At 38.6% G+C, this 19713-nt stretch overlaps 1 protein-coding gene across 1 annotated transcript; it reads left to right on the top strand.

Moving 5' to 3' along the window:
• The first annotated feature begins 848 nt into the window (after nt 1-848).
• On the top strand, nt 849-18103 carry PRMT9 (protein arginine methyltransferase 9). The gene is given in 13 exon segments (XM_009872129.1): nt 849-1034; nt 1560-1708; nt 2986-3222; nt 3803-3970; nt 4838-4940; nt 5997-6103; nt 10010-10205; nt 13494-13677; nt 15067-15309; nt 15312-15765; nt 16846-16999; nt 17452-17574; nt 17778-18103. Coding segments are annotated over 13 exon segments (2520 nt in total). The 3' UTR covers nt 17994-18103.
• The last annotated feature ends 1610 nt before the right edge of the window (nt 18104-19713 follow it).

Consider the following 19713-nt stretch of genomic DNA (forward strand, 5'->3'; position numbering starts at 1 on the left):
GGCCCCCTCGTTCGCTGTCTGCCCCCGGGCCCCCAGATCCGCCTGGCGGGCGCGCTTGTCCGGCTCTTGCCTGGCCCTGCGTGCCTGCGGCTCACCCGAGACGTGGCCCGTGTTTGTTTGGTGCTTTGTTTAAGAAAAAGCCTAATTGTGATGGTGCTGTGTTTCTTGCAGCCCCTCTCGATGTAACGATCGCTTTCTTCGGCTCCTGGGACACACCTGAGAATCCTGAGGGTGACGTTAGGCCCTGTCTTGTAAGTAACCCCTAAAAGTTCCAGGGGTAACCCAGGGTGGTCATAAAGCGTGCGTGTGGTTCTCTTAGCTCTTTAAACGTTTTCTGAAGTGGGAGAACAGTTAGGTTGCTTTGTGTAGAATAAAATCTGGACTCGTTAGCTCTTTGTGTAGGAGTATTTCCTGTTGCTGAAGTAGAAGAGCTTTAACCTGTATTTTTTGTGGTTGTTCATGAAACTTAAGAGACTGTGAGCTTTCACTGTGCCTCTGTTTGGTCAGAGGCACCCTAAAGCACATATTACAAAATTTACTTTTAAAAGGCAGGGGGGTGTAACCTGCTCCCAGGACCTGGTCAAACATAAATGTGATGCGTGTTTGATTTTTGAATGGTTAACATTCATTTTAAAGTTGGTGCAATTATCAGTAGCATAAAGATGAAGCTGGTTTTGAATGTTTAGGATTTGAGGGAGCGAAAGAAATCTTTGCTAATGTCAGTGAAAATTATAATGTTTTTTGATATATCAGCTTTGTGTGCAACCCTTTTGGTCTGCAGTATACACAGCTTTTTTTCTTTTTTTTCCCCCCTCTATTAGGAACAGCGAGTATTTGCATTCTTCAAAATGCCCAACTCCAGTGCTAAAATTAATTGTAACCATAGAGGTGGTCGGGAAGCCAGCAGGCGGGAATTGGTTTCTAGGTCTTTGCAGAGTGCTCAGCATTGCCTGGAAGACCAAGATTTTGGAACTGCATATGCTCACTATCTCTTGGTACTTAATCTAGCTCCTGAGTTAAAAACTAGCGTTAAAGTAAGTGCTTTTTGAATGACTTGAAACAATTTTATTTACTGTATTCCTCTTAAGGCTTTGTAAGGTGTTTTGTGTTTGTGATTTGTTGTATTGAAACTGACTTTCCTATTCAGTCTTCAAAATAAAAATGGGAAATAGTAATAATGGAGACAGCTGGTAACTTGTTTAATAAGCTCTGTATGTCTGTGGGAGGGAAATTGATATGCCTCTGTTTTACTCTCTGCGTGTCAACTAAGTTCAATTAAAATAGACCTTTGATAGTATCAGCTCGTAGCGTAGCATGTGTTATTATGTATGGAGGCTCTCACTGCTGGGTAATGATACTCTGTTTGGATACCTGAGAGCTTATTTCTGTTGTTTCAAGTGAGCCAATTTGCTTGAGCTGATAGCAAACGGTTGCATGCTGCTGTTTAGGGAAATGAGGGTGTTGGGGTGTGTGTCAGGATACCTCTAGATGTTATCAGGGCTCAGCTTCCTACTTCTGGTAACTATCAGCAACTCAGTGGTGTGTGTTTTATTTTCTAGGAAACATTTCAGTTTACACTCTTCAAGTGGGCAGAAGAGCTAGATTCTCTGTCACGGATACAAGATCTGTTTAACTGTTACGAACAAGCACTTGAACTGTATCCAAATGACGAAGTGATATGTAATAGTATGGGAGAACATCTTTTCAGGTTTGTAGTAATTTGTATTCAGTTTCTGTAAGGCTGACATTTAGTATTGTGTGTAAATAAACAAGGCCCAGTTCAACAAAGTGCATAAAATATGCTTAAAAGAATGTGCTTAAATGCTCTATAGTGTTTACTGTTGAACTTCAGGTGTGTTTGTCAGCTTAAAACAGAGTAGCCAATGCTAAAATAAATGTCACAGCTAAAGTGAAAAAAAAAGCACTCTTAGTAAAGTAAAAACTTAAAAGTAAAAGCACCGCCTTCAAATATTTTCTATGAGTTTATTAAGGATTTACTAAACAAAAAAGAGACCAAAACTGTTCAGTCACTGTGTTAACAGTTGTTGTGTTTAACCTATAATTTTTAAGTACTTTCTTCCTTTTCAGTTAGATTCCGTAGAAGTATTGCCTTTGAATACTGTCTTCCAATTCTGGTCCTTCTTTAGGTCACATGCAACAGTGCTTTAAGAAGCTGGTCAAGTATACCAAACTGTGTAGACCTGTTTTTAAATAGTTTGATCTTCTACTTTTATTTACTAGTGTAAAGTATTCTTTTCCTGCTTTCTTCAGACAGTGCAATACGTGGTGCTTTGCTGTTGCTCAGGGTTCTAAGGTCTTCTGAGGCTGGGATTTTACGATTGAAATCATAGGTTGTAGATCCAGATGGTTTTAATTAGGCTTGCTTTTTGTGATTATTTCGTTTGTTTTAAGGAACAACTTTCCAAGCATTGTATTAAAATATTTTTGCATTTCACAGGTTTTTTGGTTTTTTCAATGCTCTCTGATTTCAGAGTATCCTACAGGTATTGTAAAAACTTGATTCGAGCTCACGACTTATTTTCAGATTTGCCACTTAATGAGAGCGCTGGCAACTCAAAATTTGATTGGTTTACAGTATGTTCCAGTTAAATATGGTAAAGTCGTTTTAGGGTTTGTAGCATTCTCTTCCCTTGAAAATGTGAGACTGAATTTCAGAGTTGCTGTTGTCATATTGTTGCAGCAAGTTCTTGTCAAACTTGTTCTAGTTTGTTTAAAGGGTGTAGTAGTGGATGAAGACTGCACACAACAGTATTTTTGGACTATCTTTGTGTTTTCGATTGATTTGATACAGAGCTGCAAATCATTCTTCATAAGATAGTAAGAGTGTTGCTGGAGATAATCATTCTAACTAATGCAAAGTATTTCTATTGTCTTATAATTGATCTAAGACCTCTTTACAGACCCACGGATGTTTACAGATACTTGGCAGCTGAACCACATGCTTTCTGTCATTTTTGCTATTAGGATGGGCTTTAGAGATGAAGCAGCTGGATATTTTCATAAAGCAGTGAAGCTTAACCCAGACTTTGCTGATGCAAAGGAGAACTTTTACCGCGTTGCAAACTGGCTCGTGGAACGATGGCACTTCATCATGCTTAACGATACCAAGAGGAACCTAACTTACCTAAAGGCAATTGAGAATGCTGTCTGCTCAGGGTGCAAATCTGTCCTTGATATTGGAACAGGAACGGGAATTTTGAGGTGTGTTCTAAGTGCATATTTAAAATGAACCTAGTAGAAAAAGTATCTTTTGGCTAACAAAATTTACTTGCTAGTGAAAAAAATAATTTACTTTCATGCATTTATTGAAACAAAACTTGAGAAAGGAAGAAAAGTACTCAAAAGTCAGTGAGTCTGGAGGTTAGTGTCTAATAGTATTTTGGAACCCTTTTTTAATTACTTGTTGCAGATGCTTTTTGTGCCAATAACTGCTGTATAAATTGAATTACATTGTTGATTTTGGAGGTGTAATGTCATGTATTCTGACTTTAAATATTTTTAGTAGCATCAAGAGTGGAGTTAGCATAGCTGGGGAAGTATCCTTATGCTACCTATGTTTATTTTTTTTAGTGATAGCATATCAAGAGGATAGCAATTTGGTTGATACCAGTATTCACACAAGAGATACTGGTTGACTTAATGGTGGGTTTTGACTTGAACTGCTTTCTTTAGAAACATAAAGCAGATGTGAAAATAGAATTTAAGAAAACTTAGTATCTTGTCATGCTTTACCTAAAATGATTTAAAATGTTTGGGAAAAGTCCTAATTCTTGTTTTTCAGTATGTTTGCAAAAAAGGCAGGAGCATCTTTTGTCTATGCCTGTGAATTATCAAAAACCATGTATGAACTTGCCTGTGATGTGGTGGCAGCAAATAATATGGAAGGCGAGATCAAACTTCTGCATCTGAAGTCGCTTGATATAGAAATTCCAAAGCACATACCCAAACGGTACGTTGTTCTGCTGTGTTGTGGTATTGATTTTGATTTGCTCTTAATTTCAAGAAAATAGAAAATACCCTATGACCTGAACAAGAAGTAGCTTTGCCTATGATATTACCCATAATATGAGAAGGTTCTCTGTATGTTTGATGTTTTTATAGAGTGGTACGGAAATGATAACATACTAATTTCTATGGTAGATTAACAGTGTCATAGATTAAAGAGTTTAATTCTTTGCTGGTGGGAGCTTTGGGGTATGTGCCATTACACTGTGTCAGCTGAGCTACAGTAACTGATCTTAGTGCATATTATGAGTTACTGGATGTCACCTGTTGGGAATAAATTGTTAATAGTTTGGAAATGTCTTAGACTGTACATTTTTTTTGGTTTAAATCCAAAGGATTTGGGATTTTAGGGTTCATTAGTCTGTGTAGACATTTTACTGTGCTTTGATTATAGTTTTTGGTGTGTTTTTTTTTAAATTCCTTTTTAACACACACGTATGGATGCATACTCTTGCACAAGATTCAAACAGAATACATGTTCTGCAGTGTCATTGGCTGCGTGCCCAGGCTGAAACATCTTCCTGTTGTGGCTAGATTCTTCGCACACAAATTATAGCTAAATACTGAACAAGAAGCTTAGTGGTAAACTGTTACTCGATATTTATTCTTTATCTGCATCTTGATTAACTTTTAACAAAAGTTCCAAACGTTATTTGTTGGAAGAATTAAATTGCCCATCTGTATTGAAACTCAGAACACTGGTAAAATTTATGCTCTGAGCTTGCATTGGTGTGTTGTGTTTTTAAAAGAGTGATTGTAACAGTAATGTGCCTTACACATTATATTTCATGGTGTTCATTTTCTTATCTAGAGTTTCCTTGGTTGTCACAGAAACAGTTGATGCTGGTTTATTTGGAGAAGGGATTGTGGAGAGCTTGATACATGCTTGGGAGCATCTGCTTTTACAACCAAAGGTAAGTGGTGTGGGAACATAGGTGTAAATGGGATTCCTGGGTTTTGATATGTATGCATGCTTATATATATGTGTGTGTGTGCACATATTCACAGACATACATGAATGAGGAACAACTGTCTTTTAAATATTTCATACCTGTTGATACTTCAAAAATAATTTATTTGAGTTGTTTGTTCTATGAATTTGATTTTGGTGAAAGGGAATGAGGCAGATGCGTATATTGTACTTCTGTGAGCTCGTGTTCTCCATAGACAGGTACTTGCAATGGATGTTGCCGTGATGTAACCTTCGGTCATACAGAGATGGATCACTATTGTCAGTCCCAATCACTGTTCATTCCTTTCTCTTATCCCTCTTTTTTTTTTGCCAGCAGAAATGCTGGATTATGGTAGAATATCTTTCTCATCATAACACTAGAGAACAGTCAGTTACAATTTAGTAAATACGCCATATGATTATACTCTTTATTTTTGCTAACTTTGACCTTTTTTGGAAAGTTGAACGATTCCACCGCGTCTCAGATTTTACTTGGTATTTTGCATTTTAGCTATCATATGTTAAGCAAAGTAATACGATGAGTCGTCTTACATAGGTTAACTTCTCTTAGGTCTTATGACCTAAGGAATTCTCTTTTAACTTGATGTGATATTGATTCAGCTAATTAAAAAGTCTTACCTGGCTGAAAGCTTTTGTACTGTACAGAACTGAAGCTGATGACCCCTAGTGTTAAGTATAGGTATGATGCATAAAGGCAAGGGCCTCCAGTGTTTCAATATATTCTAACAGAATACAAATTAAAAGTGCTTTTAGATTTCTACAGAAGCAGGAGTAGACTGAAAAGTAAAGCTGATGCATGGATATATTAAATGACGATATTTAAGGAACTTCTTTAATGGTCAACTGGAATGACAAAGACCAGAAACTTTACTAGTCACTGAGAACTTGCTGTTGTTCAAGTGTGATCTTGAATGGCTTTATTAATATGTAACCTAGGCTTTGCAGTAATGGTAGAATTAGGTCACTGTCTCATTGCATGTTATTTGTGTTTTCACAGCCTAAAAATCAAGATACCAGTGCTGGAGACTATGGCAGAGTTATTCCCGCAAGTGCTACAATATTTGGGATGGCAGTGGAATGCAAAGAGATACGTAGACATCACAGGTATGTATAACCTCTATCACAGTTTGAACCCATATTTGTGATTTGAGGGGAGACTAGTGGCGCTTGTTGAGAATTTTTCATTTACTGTTATCTGTAGTTTTTGAATAACTGATTATCTGTTTCACTAAACAGATTTCTGCTCTCATCCTCCCCACCCTTTTTTAAGGCTTTTCTCCCTCCTGCCTTGTGGTTCAGACTGTCTGGATGACTTTGTCAGAAACTCTTTATTTTGAGTTATGGTGAAATACATACCTTCAACACATATGAAAGAAATTTAATTCCTTAATAGTAAAATTACTTCTTCATTTCTCTATTGGATTTTCTTGGATTAATGCTTAAACTTTATCCTTGTTTTACCCTCTTTATAATATACTCCATGCCTTGCTGCTGGATGAGGAACAGGATTTTGTAAAGGACAGGATTTTGTAAAGCCGAAGTGTTAATAACTCCACCTAGCATTATTTTGCTGAATGTGCCTCGCCTGATTCTCAACTAACATACAGTAGGATTTCTTTACTGAGACAAGTTCTGACTGCGTATCAATTACTTTGATATTCATTTTTATTCTCATCTTCTTAAATAGTATCACTGTATGGGGGCAGTCTGTCTGAAAGGTTTGGACTTGATATATTTTGTTTTGGGTTAATCTTGTTGCAGATTAAAGAAAGCACTAACTTGTACAGGAGCTTCAGTGTACTGGATGAAGTGTAACCAGGCTGTGTCAATGGTTTTTGCTAATGAAGTAGACCTGGACAACAGCCAGAGGGAGATGAAGTTCTCATGGTAGATGGGCATAGAAGAACTTTTAGTTATTCATCAATTAGAAAATTTGCCTTGAAACATGGCATTGACTGTTCCTTACAAAGTTTAGACAGGATGAAAGTTAATGTACTATAACTTTGGATTGATCAATCAGCAATCCATTCTACCAATATATCTTAAGGTCTGCTGGCTAGCAGGACTGAAATTATTGCCACAAGTTAATTATATACATGTCTGTAACATTAGTGAATCTGCATTTAGTAATTTTGAATAAAATATGCCAGAATATGGGTTAATGTGCTAACTTAAGTCACTTATAAGAATGACAGACTTTGGGTTTTTGTAATGTTAAATTTTTAGTCAGACTCCAGAGGGAGAGGCAATTAAGTGTCTGTACTTCTGTGCTCCTGTATTGAAGGGCAACAAAGCTAGTGAAGGGTCTTAGTGAAGAGCATTATGAGGACCAGCTGCAGGAACTGGGGTTTTTTAGCCTGGAGAAAAAGAGATTGAGGGGAGACCTTACTGCTCTCCACAGCTACCTGAAAGGAGGTTGCAGTGAGGTGGGGGTCAGTTTCTTCTCCCAGGTAAAAAGTGGTAGGACAAGAGAAAACTGCCTGAAGTTGTGCCAGAGGAGGTTTAGACTGGATATTAGGAAAAAAATTGTTCAGAGTTGTCAAGGATTGGAACGAGCTGCCCAGGGAAATGGTTGAGTCATCATCCCTGGAGGTATTTAAGTGTAGATGTGGCACTTAGGAACATAGTTCAGTGGTGGATTTGGCATTGCTAGGTTAATGGTTGAACTCTGTGATCTTAAAGGTCCAGCCTAAACAATTCTGTGAAAATATAACAATCTGCTGACTTCTTCCACAACATATGCCTCATACAGGAGCTGTTCCATTTTAGTTGTAGTATATCTTTTAAAATAATACATGGATTCAGTTTCACACAAAGGAGAATACATTCTCATCCTTATTGTTAAACTAAGTTACTTCACTGAGCAGGTGAGAAGATTGTTGATAATGTTGCTGTGCTTTTTTAGTACTTGTGAAGTGCTTACTAACTTGTGCTTTCTATGTCACATATACTCTTATTGCTAGGGAATCTGCTCCAAACTTGATTTATTTTTGTATTTTAGCTATGTATGTGTAATGGTTAAAAATACATTTTTCTAAGAATCCAGGTTACAACAAAAGGCAGCTTAGTTCTGCAGTTGGGAGCTTCAAAGAAATGACTGATGAGAATATTATACACTGTGTCTAGTCTTACTTAGTTTTAGGGAGATCTGCAAGGAGGGGAAGGTTCCTGAGAAGGTGATTCAAAGTTAAAAATAATTCTAGAAGCAGAAATTTAACTAGTTGTCATTTGAACTTCTAGTGCTAGATCTCACCATAAGAATGTGGATTTGCTTGATAGCTGTCACTTAAATGGGAAGCACTAGGTTTTTTACAGACAAATGAACCCTTTCAGAATAATCTAAAGTGTAGCTTCCCGACTTGTACTATGAAAATGAGAATATATCTTAAGTCCTCAAACGTATGAGATGGATGAGGTATGTATTTGTTTTAAAGCAGTTAGAGCATTCTTTTTTTCTTTGAAGCTTTTCATATAAGGTTACTTCTAGAAACCTAGTTGATCGTCTGTCTTGTAAGAGAGGATATATGCATTCAAAGTTGTCAAAGCCTTTTTCCACCAAGAAATCAATGCTTTTGAGACTTTCTTTGCAGCTGTGTAACTATGAAAAATACCTTATTACACATAGATTGTTCTTGATAAATAAAGCTTCTGCAAAATGAATGTTTTATGTGAGAGGCTCCAAAAGTGGATTTTCCTATTGCATACCTATCTGTCTGTCTTTGTTCTGACTATTCTGTTAACCTGAACCACCTTCATCATCTGACTAATGCAGCAGCAGAAAAGCTCTATTTGTTCTTACTTCCAAGCTGTGTGCAAGTGTTTGCTTGAGGAGGAGGGAGGCTCTTCAGAGGAATCTGAGCAGACTAGGTCAATGGGCCAAGGCCAATTGTTTGAGTTTCAATAGGCCAAACGCTGGTTTCTGCACTTTGACTACAACAACCCCTGACAGCGCTACAGACTTGGGGGAGGAGTGGCTGGAGAGCTGCCAGGCAGAGAAGGACCTGGGGCTGTTGGTCAAGAGTCAGCTGAAGATGAGCCAGCAGTGTGCCCAGGTGGCCAAGAAGGCCAGTGATATCTTGGCCTGTGTCAGGAATAGTATGGCCAGCAGGAGCAGGGAAGTGATTTTAAGCCTGTACTTGGCACTGGAAGTGATTTTACATCTGTACTTGTCTGCACCATGTGTGTTCAGTTTTGGGCTCCTAATTACAAGGATGTTGAGGTGCTTGAGCATGTCCAAAGAAGGGGAACAAAACTGAAGAGTCTAGAGCACAAGTCTTATGAGGAGCAGCTGAAGGAACTGGGGTTGTTTAGCCTGAATAAAAGGAGATTGAGAGGAGACCTTATCGCTCTGTCCAACTACCTTAAAGGAGGTTGTAGAGAGGTGGGGATGGATCTGTTCAGCTGAGTAACCGGTGATAATAGTACAAGAGGAAATGGCCTCAAGTTGTGCCAAGGGAGGCTTAGATTGGATATTAGGAAGAATTTCTTTACTAGAGGGATTATTAGACATTGGAACGGGTTGCCCACAATAGTGGTGGAGTCACCATCCCTGGAGCTATTTAGGAGTCTTGTAGTGATAGCGCATAAGGATGTGTTTTATTCAGGAACTTGTCAGTGCTAGGTTAATGGTTGGACTCGATGATCTCAAAAGTCTTTTTCAGTCTAGATGATTCTGTGATTATCCTGGGGTATTCTTTCTAGTTCTCTATCACGACTCAAAGTTATACTTAAGAGTGGGCAAAGTCTGTGGCCTTCCCCAAAGGACATACTGGGCTTTTTCTCAGTTTCTAGTGACAACATTCAGTTTGATTCTTGAAAGCGAGGTGCATTTTCTGTGCTTTAGAGCTGCTCTGGACATATCCAGTACCCAATAGAATTGTTATTTTTTGTTTGTTTTTTTTCTGTTCTTACACTCTGTGCATTTAAAAATACTTAGCCAGCCTGGGAAGAATTTTCTGTGGTCAAATCAATTGAAGTTTTATTTCTTCCTTTTTTTTTCTTTATTCCCAGAGTGGGAACAAAAGAAGTTGCTGGTGTGCACTTGCCAAATTCAGTGCAATTCTTTAGTCCAACATATGCTGCTTCTGCAAGTTCAGAGGAAACTGTTGAACCTTACACCACTGAGAAGCTCAGTCGTATTCCTGGAGGTTACGTACCTCTGACAGAACCCTGTCAAATAATGACAGTAGATTTCAACAATCTGCAGGTAATGATTTTTTTCAGTATGTCCTTTATAAACAATCTATGAATAATCAGAGCCCAGTATCTTACTTGTGTTCCGGGTTCAATTTCAGAACACAAGTACAAAGTTGGCAAGACTGTGCTGAAATTCTCTGCTGGTTTTGATACTTGTATGGTTATATGGTGATGAGTCATCGGTTTTTGAGGGTGGAGCTTTTTGTTTGGCATAGTTTAGGGAACTGAACTAGTTCACCATAGGATCAAACAACTGCCAGGCTCAGTACAGGAACAGGGAGGAAAAATGCAATAATAGATTGTTCTTAAATGGTTTATGCATTAGTGGAGCTGACATAGTTTATTCCTCTAGAGTCTCCAAGAAACTTCTGAAGACAAAAGACAAAGGATGTGTTTTACACCTGGCATTAAAATGTCTGAAAGTGTTGATGAGTAATTGTAAAAGAGGGGGAGATGAAGAAATCTTATCCTATTCAGCCAGTTTGATTCCGCGCTTCAACTACTTTGGTATCTTATGGTATTTCTGTAATACGACATTCTAAAACATGGTAACTTTATAGAATTATAGAATCATTTAGATTGGAAAAGACCTTTAAGATTAAGTCTATTGCTTTATGTATTTTGCACAAAAATATGTTTGTATGCCTGAACTGTAAGGCAAATAAACCTCAGCAGCTTGCAGCTGAGCACACGAAAAAGATGATACATCTGATCTCTGATGTGTTTCTTGCTCATTGACCTGTGGTGAGGAGTTACCCTTGAGTCAGAACTTAAAATAGGTTCTGTTATATAAATGAAATTGTTCTTGGCTACTGCTTGGCCAGAAATCGCAGTGTTTCTGAATCAATAGGTTTTCCTAGCTGGCTTGCCTGACATCCTGAGATTAAAAATGATATAAGACAAGGCTCTTCAGTGTACTACTGGGAGCAATCTCTCTGTGACCTCATGTTGCTTCTGCATCTAGCATCAATAAGAAACTATTACTCTCATCTGAGAGATGCCTGCTCTTAAGCATATGCCTCCTGGCAGAAGTGTAAAGGTAATTTTAATGAGTAAAGAAAAATATTGTTCTTTAAACTGTTCTTTAAAGGAGTGGTTCTGAAATTTCAGTTAGTCTAATAGAGTGTCCCTGTCCTGAAATTGTAAGATGACATAAGTAAAGGTAAAGAGAAAAAATTTGATTAATGTATTTGGAATCATTGGTTACTGTTTGTTGTTACTTCATCACTGGGCAAATATGGTAGTTTCTAACACCTGTAGGTTACTTTCAACATGTCTTGTTTGCTTGGTTTTTTGTGTTTGGGTTTCTTCCATTTGTTTGTTTTGTCATGGCCACACCTGGATATTTAATTGATGCAGTACAAAAAGAAAAAAAAAAAAAAGGTCTGTCCTCATATCAGAGTAAAAAAAAGCTGCTATACTTACAGACAGTAGCAGAATTACCTACCTGAGATTGAAATTCAGGTAAGAAATCACTTAGCATTAGTAAGGTAATTTCAGAGACCCATTTTCTGAACTTATATTTCAAAGAATGAGAGGAATATTGCATTTATTGTGCTTGCACTGACTTTTCAGACCTAAAATGACATAACTGTGAAAACTACTTAAAACACAGCACAACTATGTTTCTCACACTGAGACATCAGTTTGAAAACATCAATACAGATCAGAGAACTGATGATAGTAAGTCAATTTAAAAAAAAAAAAAGGCAGCTGAGTTATGCTGATTGCTTTATTAGTGCTATTATTATTAGCAGCAGCAACTCAGTTCCTCCCAGGCAGGAGAACAAGAAGTGGCTCTAATTGCAGGCTGCAGACACTTGCACTCAGCCAGGTACTACCTGTGTGCATGTTTGCTGGCAGGAGATCAATGCCACTGGGAGTGGAAGTGAGTGTTTACCTCAGCAGGCAGTAATTAAAGCTCAGTCTCACTTTCAGGCCCTAAAGGAACCACACTCTTGCCAGAAATTACAGATACTGGCTTTCTAATTTTCATAGGAAGTTACTGTGAGGAATATTTGAGAAATTCTGGATCAAGACATGGGAAACTTGCTAACTGCATTCTTTCTGTAGTTTTTCCTTCTATTTGTAGTCCTATTTACTTATTTTTAATGCAAGTTTTCTTCTCATTCAGAGGATGTATGTGACATTGCATCACTTTGATTTTTTTATTGCCTGTTCGTGCACTTCGTTGCTTTATTTTCTTTACTGTCTCTTGACTGTAGTTTATAAATTGCTGTCCTCATGAGCTAGAGCTGTCTGAGTCTGTAATTGTAAATAACAGAAAAAGGTTTATGCAGTGGACAAATATGAGGAATAAATATGGGATAAGCAGCATGGTAGAGAGCAGGGAGAGCTGAAATAACTATCTTCAAGTGGGTTTTTTGTGTTCTGTGCGATAAGGTAGGGATGTAACACTACAGTTACTAGAACCAGTGAATGAGAACCTTGGACTTGCTGCTTTTGAGAAGTAACCAGGAACAGTATTTTTAATACCAAATATATTTCTTTGAGAATTTTTGGTCCTTTGTACTTGACCTCCCAGTTTATGCCAGAACTGTCTGAGTCAGAGCTGGGCCTTTTATGTTTGTGAATGTTGGTAGCAGAAGGTAATGGTTGAGGAAAATAAGTTGTATGTGGAATACAGCTTAATTTCCTATTACATATTCAAAGCTTTTAAGGAATATTGGAGAATTTGTAAACTAGATCCATTTAGGGCAGAGATCTTAGCTCTTCCCAGTACATGCCTGAAGTTTTACGCAAAGCCTATAGCCCAGGTAACAGAGCAGATATCCTCAAAGATGTTCGACTTAGTAATTTTGTAATGATTTTGCTGAGTCTCTGTTGGAGCAAATTTAGTGATTACATACGCTATGTCTAGAACTGATTGAACACAGGTTTTGAGTGAAGCATGTGCCTAAGCATTGACTTGAATCCAGCCCAAAAGCCAGGTTCTGTTTTTACAATTTCTCATAAGGCAAGCCTTGACAGTCTAAGGCATTTCTTGCAGTTTTCAGTGTTTTTAAATATATACGTTCTTAGATGGAGGCATGTTTTTTGTAATGGCTGATAGATGCAGGTTGGTCATGTGGATAATGGCATGTACGTGTGGGTAGACAGTTCCTTCCGCTAGTGAGTACTAATGATGATAATTAATATTGTAGCAGCTTGTTCGCTTCAGGTTTCTATTGAGTGCCATCACGGATTGGTGCAGAAATTTGGATGACACAGTGTAATAAAAAAACATTATTTATGGAAAGAAACTCTCACACTTTTTCTCTCTTTGCATTTTGGTCAGGAGCTGAAAAGCCTTGCAGCTAGAAAGCCCTGGAAGCTCAGCATGACAGTCACTGAAGGAGGAACACTAGATGCTGTTGTGGTGTGGTTTGTACTACAGCTTGATGATGAGCACTCTCTATCTACAAGTCCCAGTGAGGAAACTTGCTGGGAACAGGCAGTCTATCCTGTGCAGGGCCTCCTTGGTATGTTCTGTGGATTTTTTTGTTGTGGTACCTTAACTTCGTTTCATTTTGATTTTTAGCGAATTAGGTTATCTCAGAGATGGACAAGTGGCAGCAAATGGCTTTAGAAGTGCAACAGCAAGTAACTGTGAGGTGGTTCCTGATCATGTTGCTGGACTGTAGTGCACAGTCCCTGCATCAAGGCTTGTTCATGGCACTCTGCTGTGAGGCAGATAAGGGGCCTGCTTAAGATCTGGGATGATGATTTTCATTAAGTCGGGGATTTTTTTCCTCTACTGAATTAAATGCATTATGGTACAACTCCAAGAAGTGGGGCTACTGGCTGGCTCTACTAAGTCAAGATGTGAGAGGGAGGTGCAGGAGGTGGCGTAGGAATTGCTATTTCCACAAAACCAAAACTAAATGTTCCAACCTACTCATCCACCTCCTTTTTGGGCTCTTTTCAGAGCCAGACTTGTTTCAATAGCACCCGGTGACAGGGCAAGGGGCAACGGGCACAAGCCAGAGGAAAAAATTCCTTACTGTGAGGGTGACAGAGCACTGGAACAGGCTGCCCAGAGAGGTTGTACAGTCTCCTTCTCTGGAGATAATGGAACCACTTCCTGGGGGAGCCTAGTCCAGTGATCCAGAACCTTTTTGTAATCGTAGAATTATAGAATGTTAGGGGTTGGAAGGGATCTCCAGAGATTATCTAGACCAACCCCCTGCCAGAGCAGGCTCACCTGGAGTAGGCCACAAAAGAACGCGTCCAGGCGGGTTTTGAAAGTCTCCAGAAAAGGAGACTCCACAGCCTCTCTGGGCAGCCTGTGCCAGCACTCCGTCCAATCTGAATTTTCCCTGACACAGCTTCATTCCCTTTCCTCCTATTGCTGGTCCTCCCTCACATGTGGAGAATCCAGCATTTGCTTTTGTAAATTTCGTGAGGTGACTGCCCACCTCTCTAGGCTATCCAGATCTTGCTGTAAGGCCTGGACCTTTGGGGTAGTCTTTTAGCTTACCTTGCCACTGAAAGAAATGTTTGTCAAACTAGAGTGGTTTTGTTCTGAAATTCTGTATCCATGGATTTGCTTTCTTAGAACAGTATGTTTTTCATCTGTATGTTTTTATTCTGCTCTGCTTAAAGTCTGACATATCTGTTTATCATAGAAAGGCTTCTTCTGAGAATAAATGTTTTTTCCTAGTGTGGGACAGTTTAAAGTAAATGTTAACAAGCAATTGCAGATTTCAGCTTAGGGGTTACAGACTTGAACAATTCTTTCATGTGCATTAGTAACAGCTGTTGAAGAAATGAGTTGATGCCTTTTTTTTCTTTTTTAAGCACAGTGTGGCTAACTTCACTGACGTTGCTGGAAAGTAACTGACACAACTTTTTTGTGCTGTTTTGCCAAGATTATTCTGTGAAGACTGGAGATACTGTGGTGATGGAAGCTTGCTGCGAAGACTGCTACCTGAAGATCCAGAAGATTTCTTCTCTGATTTCAGAGTGCAGGATGGACTTCACTGACAGAGGTGACATGCTGAGTTTGGGCAATGAGGCTGAATTATGTAATGCTCTGGCTGGTCTTCAAACAACTAGCGAACAGGATAGCAACGGTCAAGTATGTGTGTTAGAATCCACAGAAATAGCCCTGCTAACCATGAATGCTTTAAAGCTGCCATGGGCAAAGTGCTGTCATCCTTAAATCCAAGTAAGGACTTGCAGGGCATGGATGTTGATGGATATGGCAGCGGGATGAACCTCCAAGAGAGTCAAAACAAGAGCTCTCCAGATGCAGCTCCTGATCCTTTGTACATCTTGGATGTATCTGAAGGCTTCTCCATCCTGCCGATTATAGCTGGCAAACTTGGACCCGTTAGAGCCTACAGTTCTGTTGAGAAGAAACAGCATCAGGCAGCACTTAGTGTGATTTCAGAAGCGAACCATTTCACGAAGGAAACACTGGAGTTTTGGCTCAGCCACTTAGAAGATGAAAATGTGGTGCTTCAGAGACCCAAATCAGACAAATTGTGGAGTATTATTATCTTGGATGTTATAGAGACATCAGGTTTAATCCAGCAGGAGGTGATGGAAAAGGCTGCAATATCCAGGTATGGTACAAATGGACGAAAGCATTCCTAGGAATCTGTAATTGTCTGGAAATTTTTGAAAATATTCCTTCTAACTACAAAATTATTGCTTTCTTGGTTCTATAGAGCAGGAATAGCTTGTTTGCTGCAAAGATCGAACCTCCCAGAGTGGTCCTGGTGTGACCCTTATATACATGTATCTCTTTTTTTTTAAAAAAAGTGTCAAGATTTCACTTTGATAGACTTTATATATCGTATGCAAGAGCACAAACAGAAGATCTTATTGCTTGGTCTGCCAGAAGTTCCCAGGATAGCCAGCATCTTAGTAATAACTGTGGTAGTTTTTAGTGTGAGGTTAGCAAAGCCCAGATTCATGTACGTGTCAAACTGCTGTTGGAACAAACTGGTATTACTAAAATTGCTAAAAACGAAATGTCTGGTGTTAAAGCAGCCAGGAAGGCAGCACCAAAGCTAGCTGTTAGCTACAGCAGCAGCAGTGGGGAGGAATGTGGAGCAGGAGAAATAAAATAATGAAATGGGCAGAAAAATAAATAATGTGAAACAGGTTTTAGTCCTTCTGTGGTGCTTGGGAATCTTCTCTGTTCATCTTCATGCTTAGTGATGGCAGAATATTCCAGATGATTTATGTTCATTACATTTTCTTAGGTTTTACTAAATCTTTAGATGACTGGAAATTTTTTTTCTCTAAGAACAAATGGGAAGTTGCTCTTTTGTCATATGCAGACTCAAATCTATTGGCATGAAAATCCATCTAACTACCCAGTTCCTATGAGAAGAGGCCTGTTATAGGAAAAGGAAACCTAAACCAGTCTTCCCTGAACTGGAAATGTTTGATATTACAATGAATTAAAGCTTCTATTGTTTTGGTACTCTGGGCAGGGTGATACCATGTAGCAAGAGACCAAGCAAGGCTCAGGTGTTTATTTGGGGGAAGAAAAATCCTGTCTCCTATATTGCTGTCAATTTTAGTTAAACACTTAAAGAGTGTGTGCTTTTCTTAAATGTGGTTAATGTTGGAGGTTTTTTTTCATTACTGTTGAATGAGGTGCTTTAAGAGGTGAAATCTCTCTCATTTTACAGATGTTTACTTCACAGTGGAGGGAAGATTTTCCCACAGTATGTGTTGGTGTATGGGATGCTTGTACAATCGGAGTCTCTGTTACTGGAGAGTGCTGTTCAAGGAACAGAGCCAACTCTTGGGTTTAATATAGCCCCTTTTATCAACCAGTTCAAGGTATGAAGTTGGTGGGTGTCTTCCAAGCACAGTTCTAAAGCCTGCAGCTGTCTAGGTATTTAATTTTGGCGTAAACAGCAAGAAAACTGAAGAGCTGTAGCTTTTTCATGTTGTTGAAGTTACTGAGAGGTTTATGTGACCAGATAGGGACATTGAGATAAACTAAAATGGGTAATGTGGTGGTTTGTTTTTTTAGAACTGCTGGGGAAGAAGTTTTGTCTGGGTAGTGAAAGATGCAGTGCTACTGTACAGAAGAGTGTGCTGTTACTGTCTCTTTGATCACCTTGTATCCCAATAGTAACATTTCAAAAGGGATTAGTAAAGGTGTATTTTGCATTTTGGCTCTTAGAGGCATTACAGTAATTCCTCAAAACTTCTACATAATGATTAAGCCTTTTAACTTTCACTTCCTAATGGCTGTTGATGCCTGAAGTTATGCTGTGTACTCTTAGGTACCTGTTCGTGTGTATTTGGATCTGTCTACATTACCGTGTGTACCCTTAAGCAAGCCAGCAGAGCTTTTAAGGCTAGATCTCATGAACCCTCTGTTGAACAACTCCAGCAGAGAAGTCAAGGTGAGTTAATACATGAAGTTGGAAGTGCACTAAACTGCTGTTCTGCAGAGCTGCTCATTAATTGCTCACCTTCACTGAAAATTTCCATACAGAATTTACTTGTTTACAGGTATCTCAAAGCATTTCAATCCATTTTGAAATACTTTATATTCATTACTACTTTGAAAACAGTTTAACTGATTAGTATTTTAAATTATTTTTAGGTAAAAGTTTGTAAGTCTGGCCAAGTCACGGCAATTCCCTTCTGGTATCACATCCATCTAGATGAAGACCACAGCTTGAATACATCTGAGGAGTCCTCGCACTGGAAACAAGCTGCAGTTGTTCTTGATGAGCCCATCCAAGTTCAGGTTGGAGATGAACTTGTGCTTGATGTTCAACATCATAAAAGCAATATTAGCATTACGGTTAAACGGTGAAGAACATCATGTGTCAACTGTTTTGTGGTTAATTACCTATGCATAAATTGACTGTTCACAGCATCACTGATGTTAATTTATAGTAAAGTCTAAATTTTATCTACCAATCAAAAAGGCTATTTTGTTTCTTTAGTAGGAGATGCTTAGGTTCTGCTGATGGACTATAATGTGCACCATAAGGGTATCTTACCAAGCAGGTAGGCGAGATCTGCACAGCAGCAAAACCGAACTGTTAGCTATTGCAGTGACTACAACAGCGGAACAGACTTCTCTTGCTGCCTAACATCTGTAATAAGAAAAAAGTGTCTGGGTACCCATAGAACAAATAAACAGCTGTGGCTGCTTGGGATAGAGTCCTTGCTTCTCAGACTGTAGTTCCACTTCTGTTGCCAAAGCATCCTACTTAAGAGCGTTGAGGTGTTAGCCTTGTAGTAGGGACTGTAACGCTGTTCCAGTTGTGGTATCTCAAGTTAGCATTGCACATAGCAATTACAAAAAATTGTAAAGGAGTGCTGTTGACTAACTCAAGTGGTAGAGTGGAATGTAAAGCTAGTAAACTTTCTAGAATCCCTCAGAGAATCACTTCTGATAATATAATGGGCCTGAACTCTTGTCTCTATGACAGTTGTATACAATACAACCATCAGTCACCATAGTACTCCTGCATCTCTTCTACAGCATTACAGTTTGGTATAATGCACATAAGAAGTTCTTCTATTAAATTTGTATCCAAATGGAAGACTAATAAAAACTTCTAACCTAGCATTAATTCTGCCTCTCTAGAGGTATGAGGAAGACTTAACAAGGTATTTCTGTAGCTAAGCTTATTTATACAGTGCTGTCTATTAAATAAATGTAGAAGAGGCATTTATGTCCTCTTTCCTAACAAGAACCTGTTAAAGAGCCATCCACATAATAATTTTTCTGGAATCTCACCGCATGCAAGATCCACTATGTACTCTTCATTACGTCAGGTGTTCCAGAGTAGCCCTCTCAGTTTAATTTCAGGGACTCTTGGAGCTGTGGTTGGCCCAGCCAGCTCCATCTAGAAGAGTGGAGGAAAGGTCTCTCATTTGTTCATTTTGTTCTGTTTTTTCAAAACAGAGGTAACAATTAAGTCAAATATTTCTGGATATAAAATAACTGGATATTATCCTTTATCCAAGGGATACAATGTATAATGTAAGTGAATTAGAGTAGGACAGAAGCTTTTCATACTACGTGGAAAACAGCTTGGTTTTTTGTTTTTTGTTTTTTTTTTTAAAAAAAGTAACAACCCCTCAAACAAAACCATGATCTGTAAAATCTAATCTACTATCTGACACAAATAAAACGTTTCACCAAAGTGCAGTTTTATAGAGAAGTGTTTAGGCTTCTTAGGCTGGAAGACCTCTGACAGAAGTAAAACCAGTAAGTAATAGTGTGGTTAGGCGTATTATTAAGCTTTTCAGTGACTAATAAGACAGCAAAATGAGTTAAAGAGAAATTAAGGACCTATTCTGCCCTTAATGAAACTAAGTGAAGGGCTAAAGATGACCATTACTGAGTTTTCAAGCAGTGTGTTAAGTAAGACTTCTGATTAAAATCTGAAAGAAGATTAGTCATAAAACAATGGAGGAACAAATATAGTTGATACAAAGGACTACTTGCAAATGAACTTTTTGTACAAACGTGATAGGTCATGCTGTGGAATACTGTTGCAGTAGCTCTTCAAAAGAGA

Source organism: Apaloderma vittatum, unplaced genomic scaffold (genome assembly GCF_000703405.1).
Source record: "Apaloderma vittatum isolate BGI_N311 unplaced genomic scaffold, ASM70340v1 scaffold12846, whole genome shotgun sequence".
In the NCBI taxonomy this organism is placed as follows: Eukaryota; Metazoa; Chordata; class Aves; order Trogoniformes; family Trogonidae; genus Apaloderma; species Apaloderma vittatum.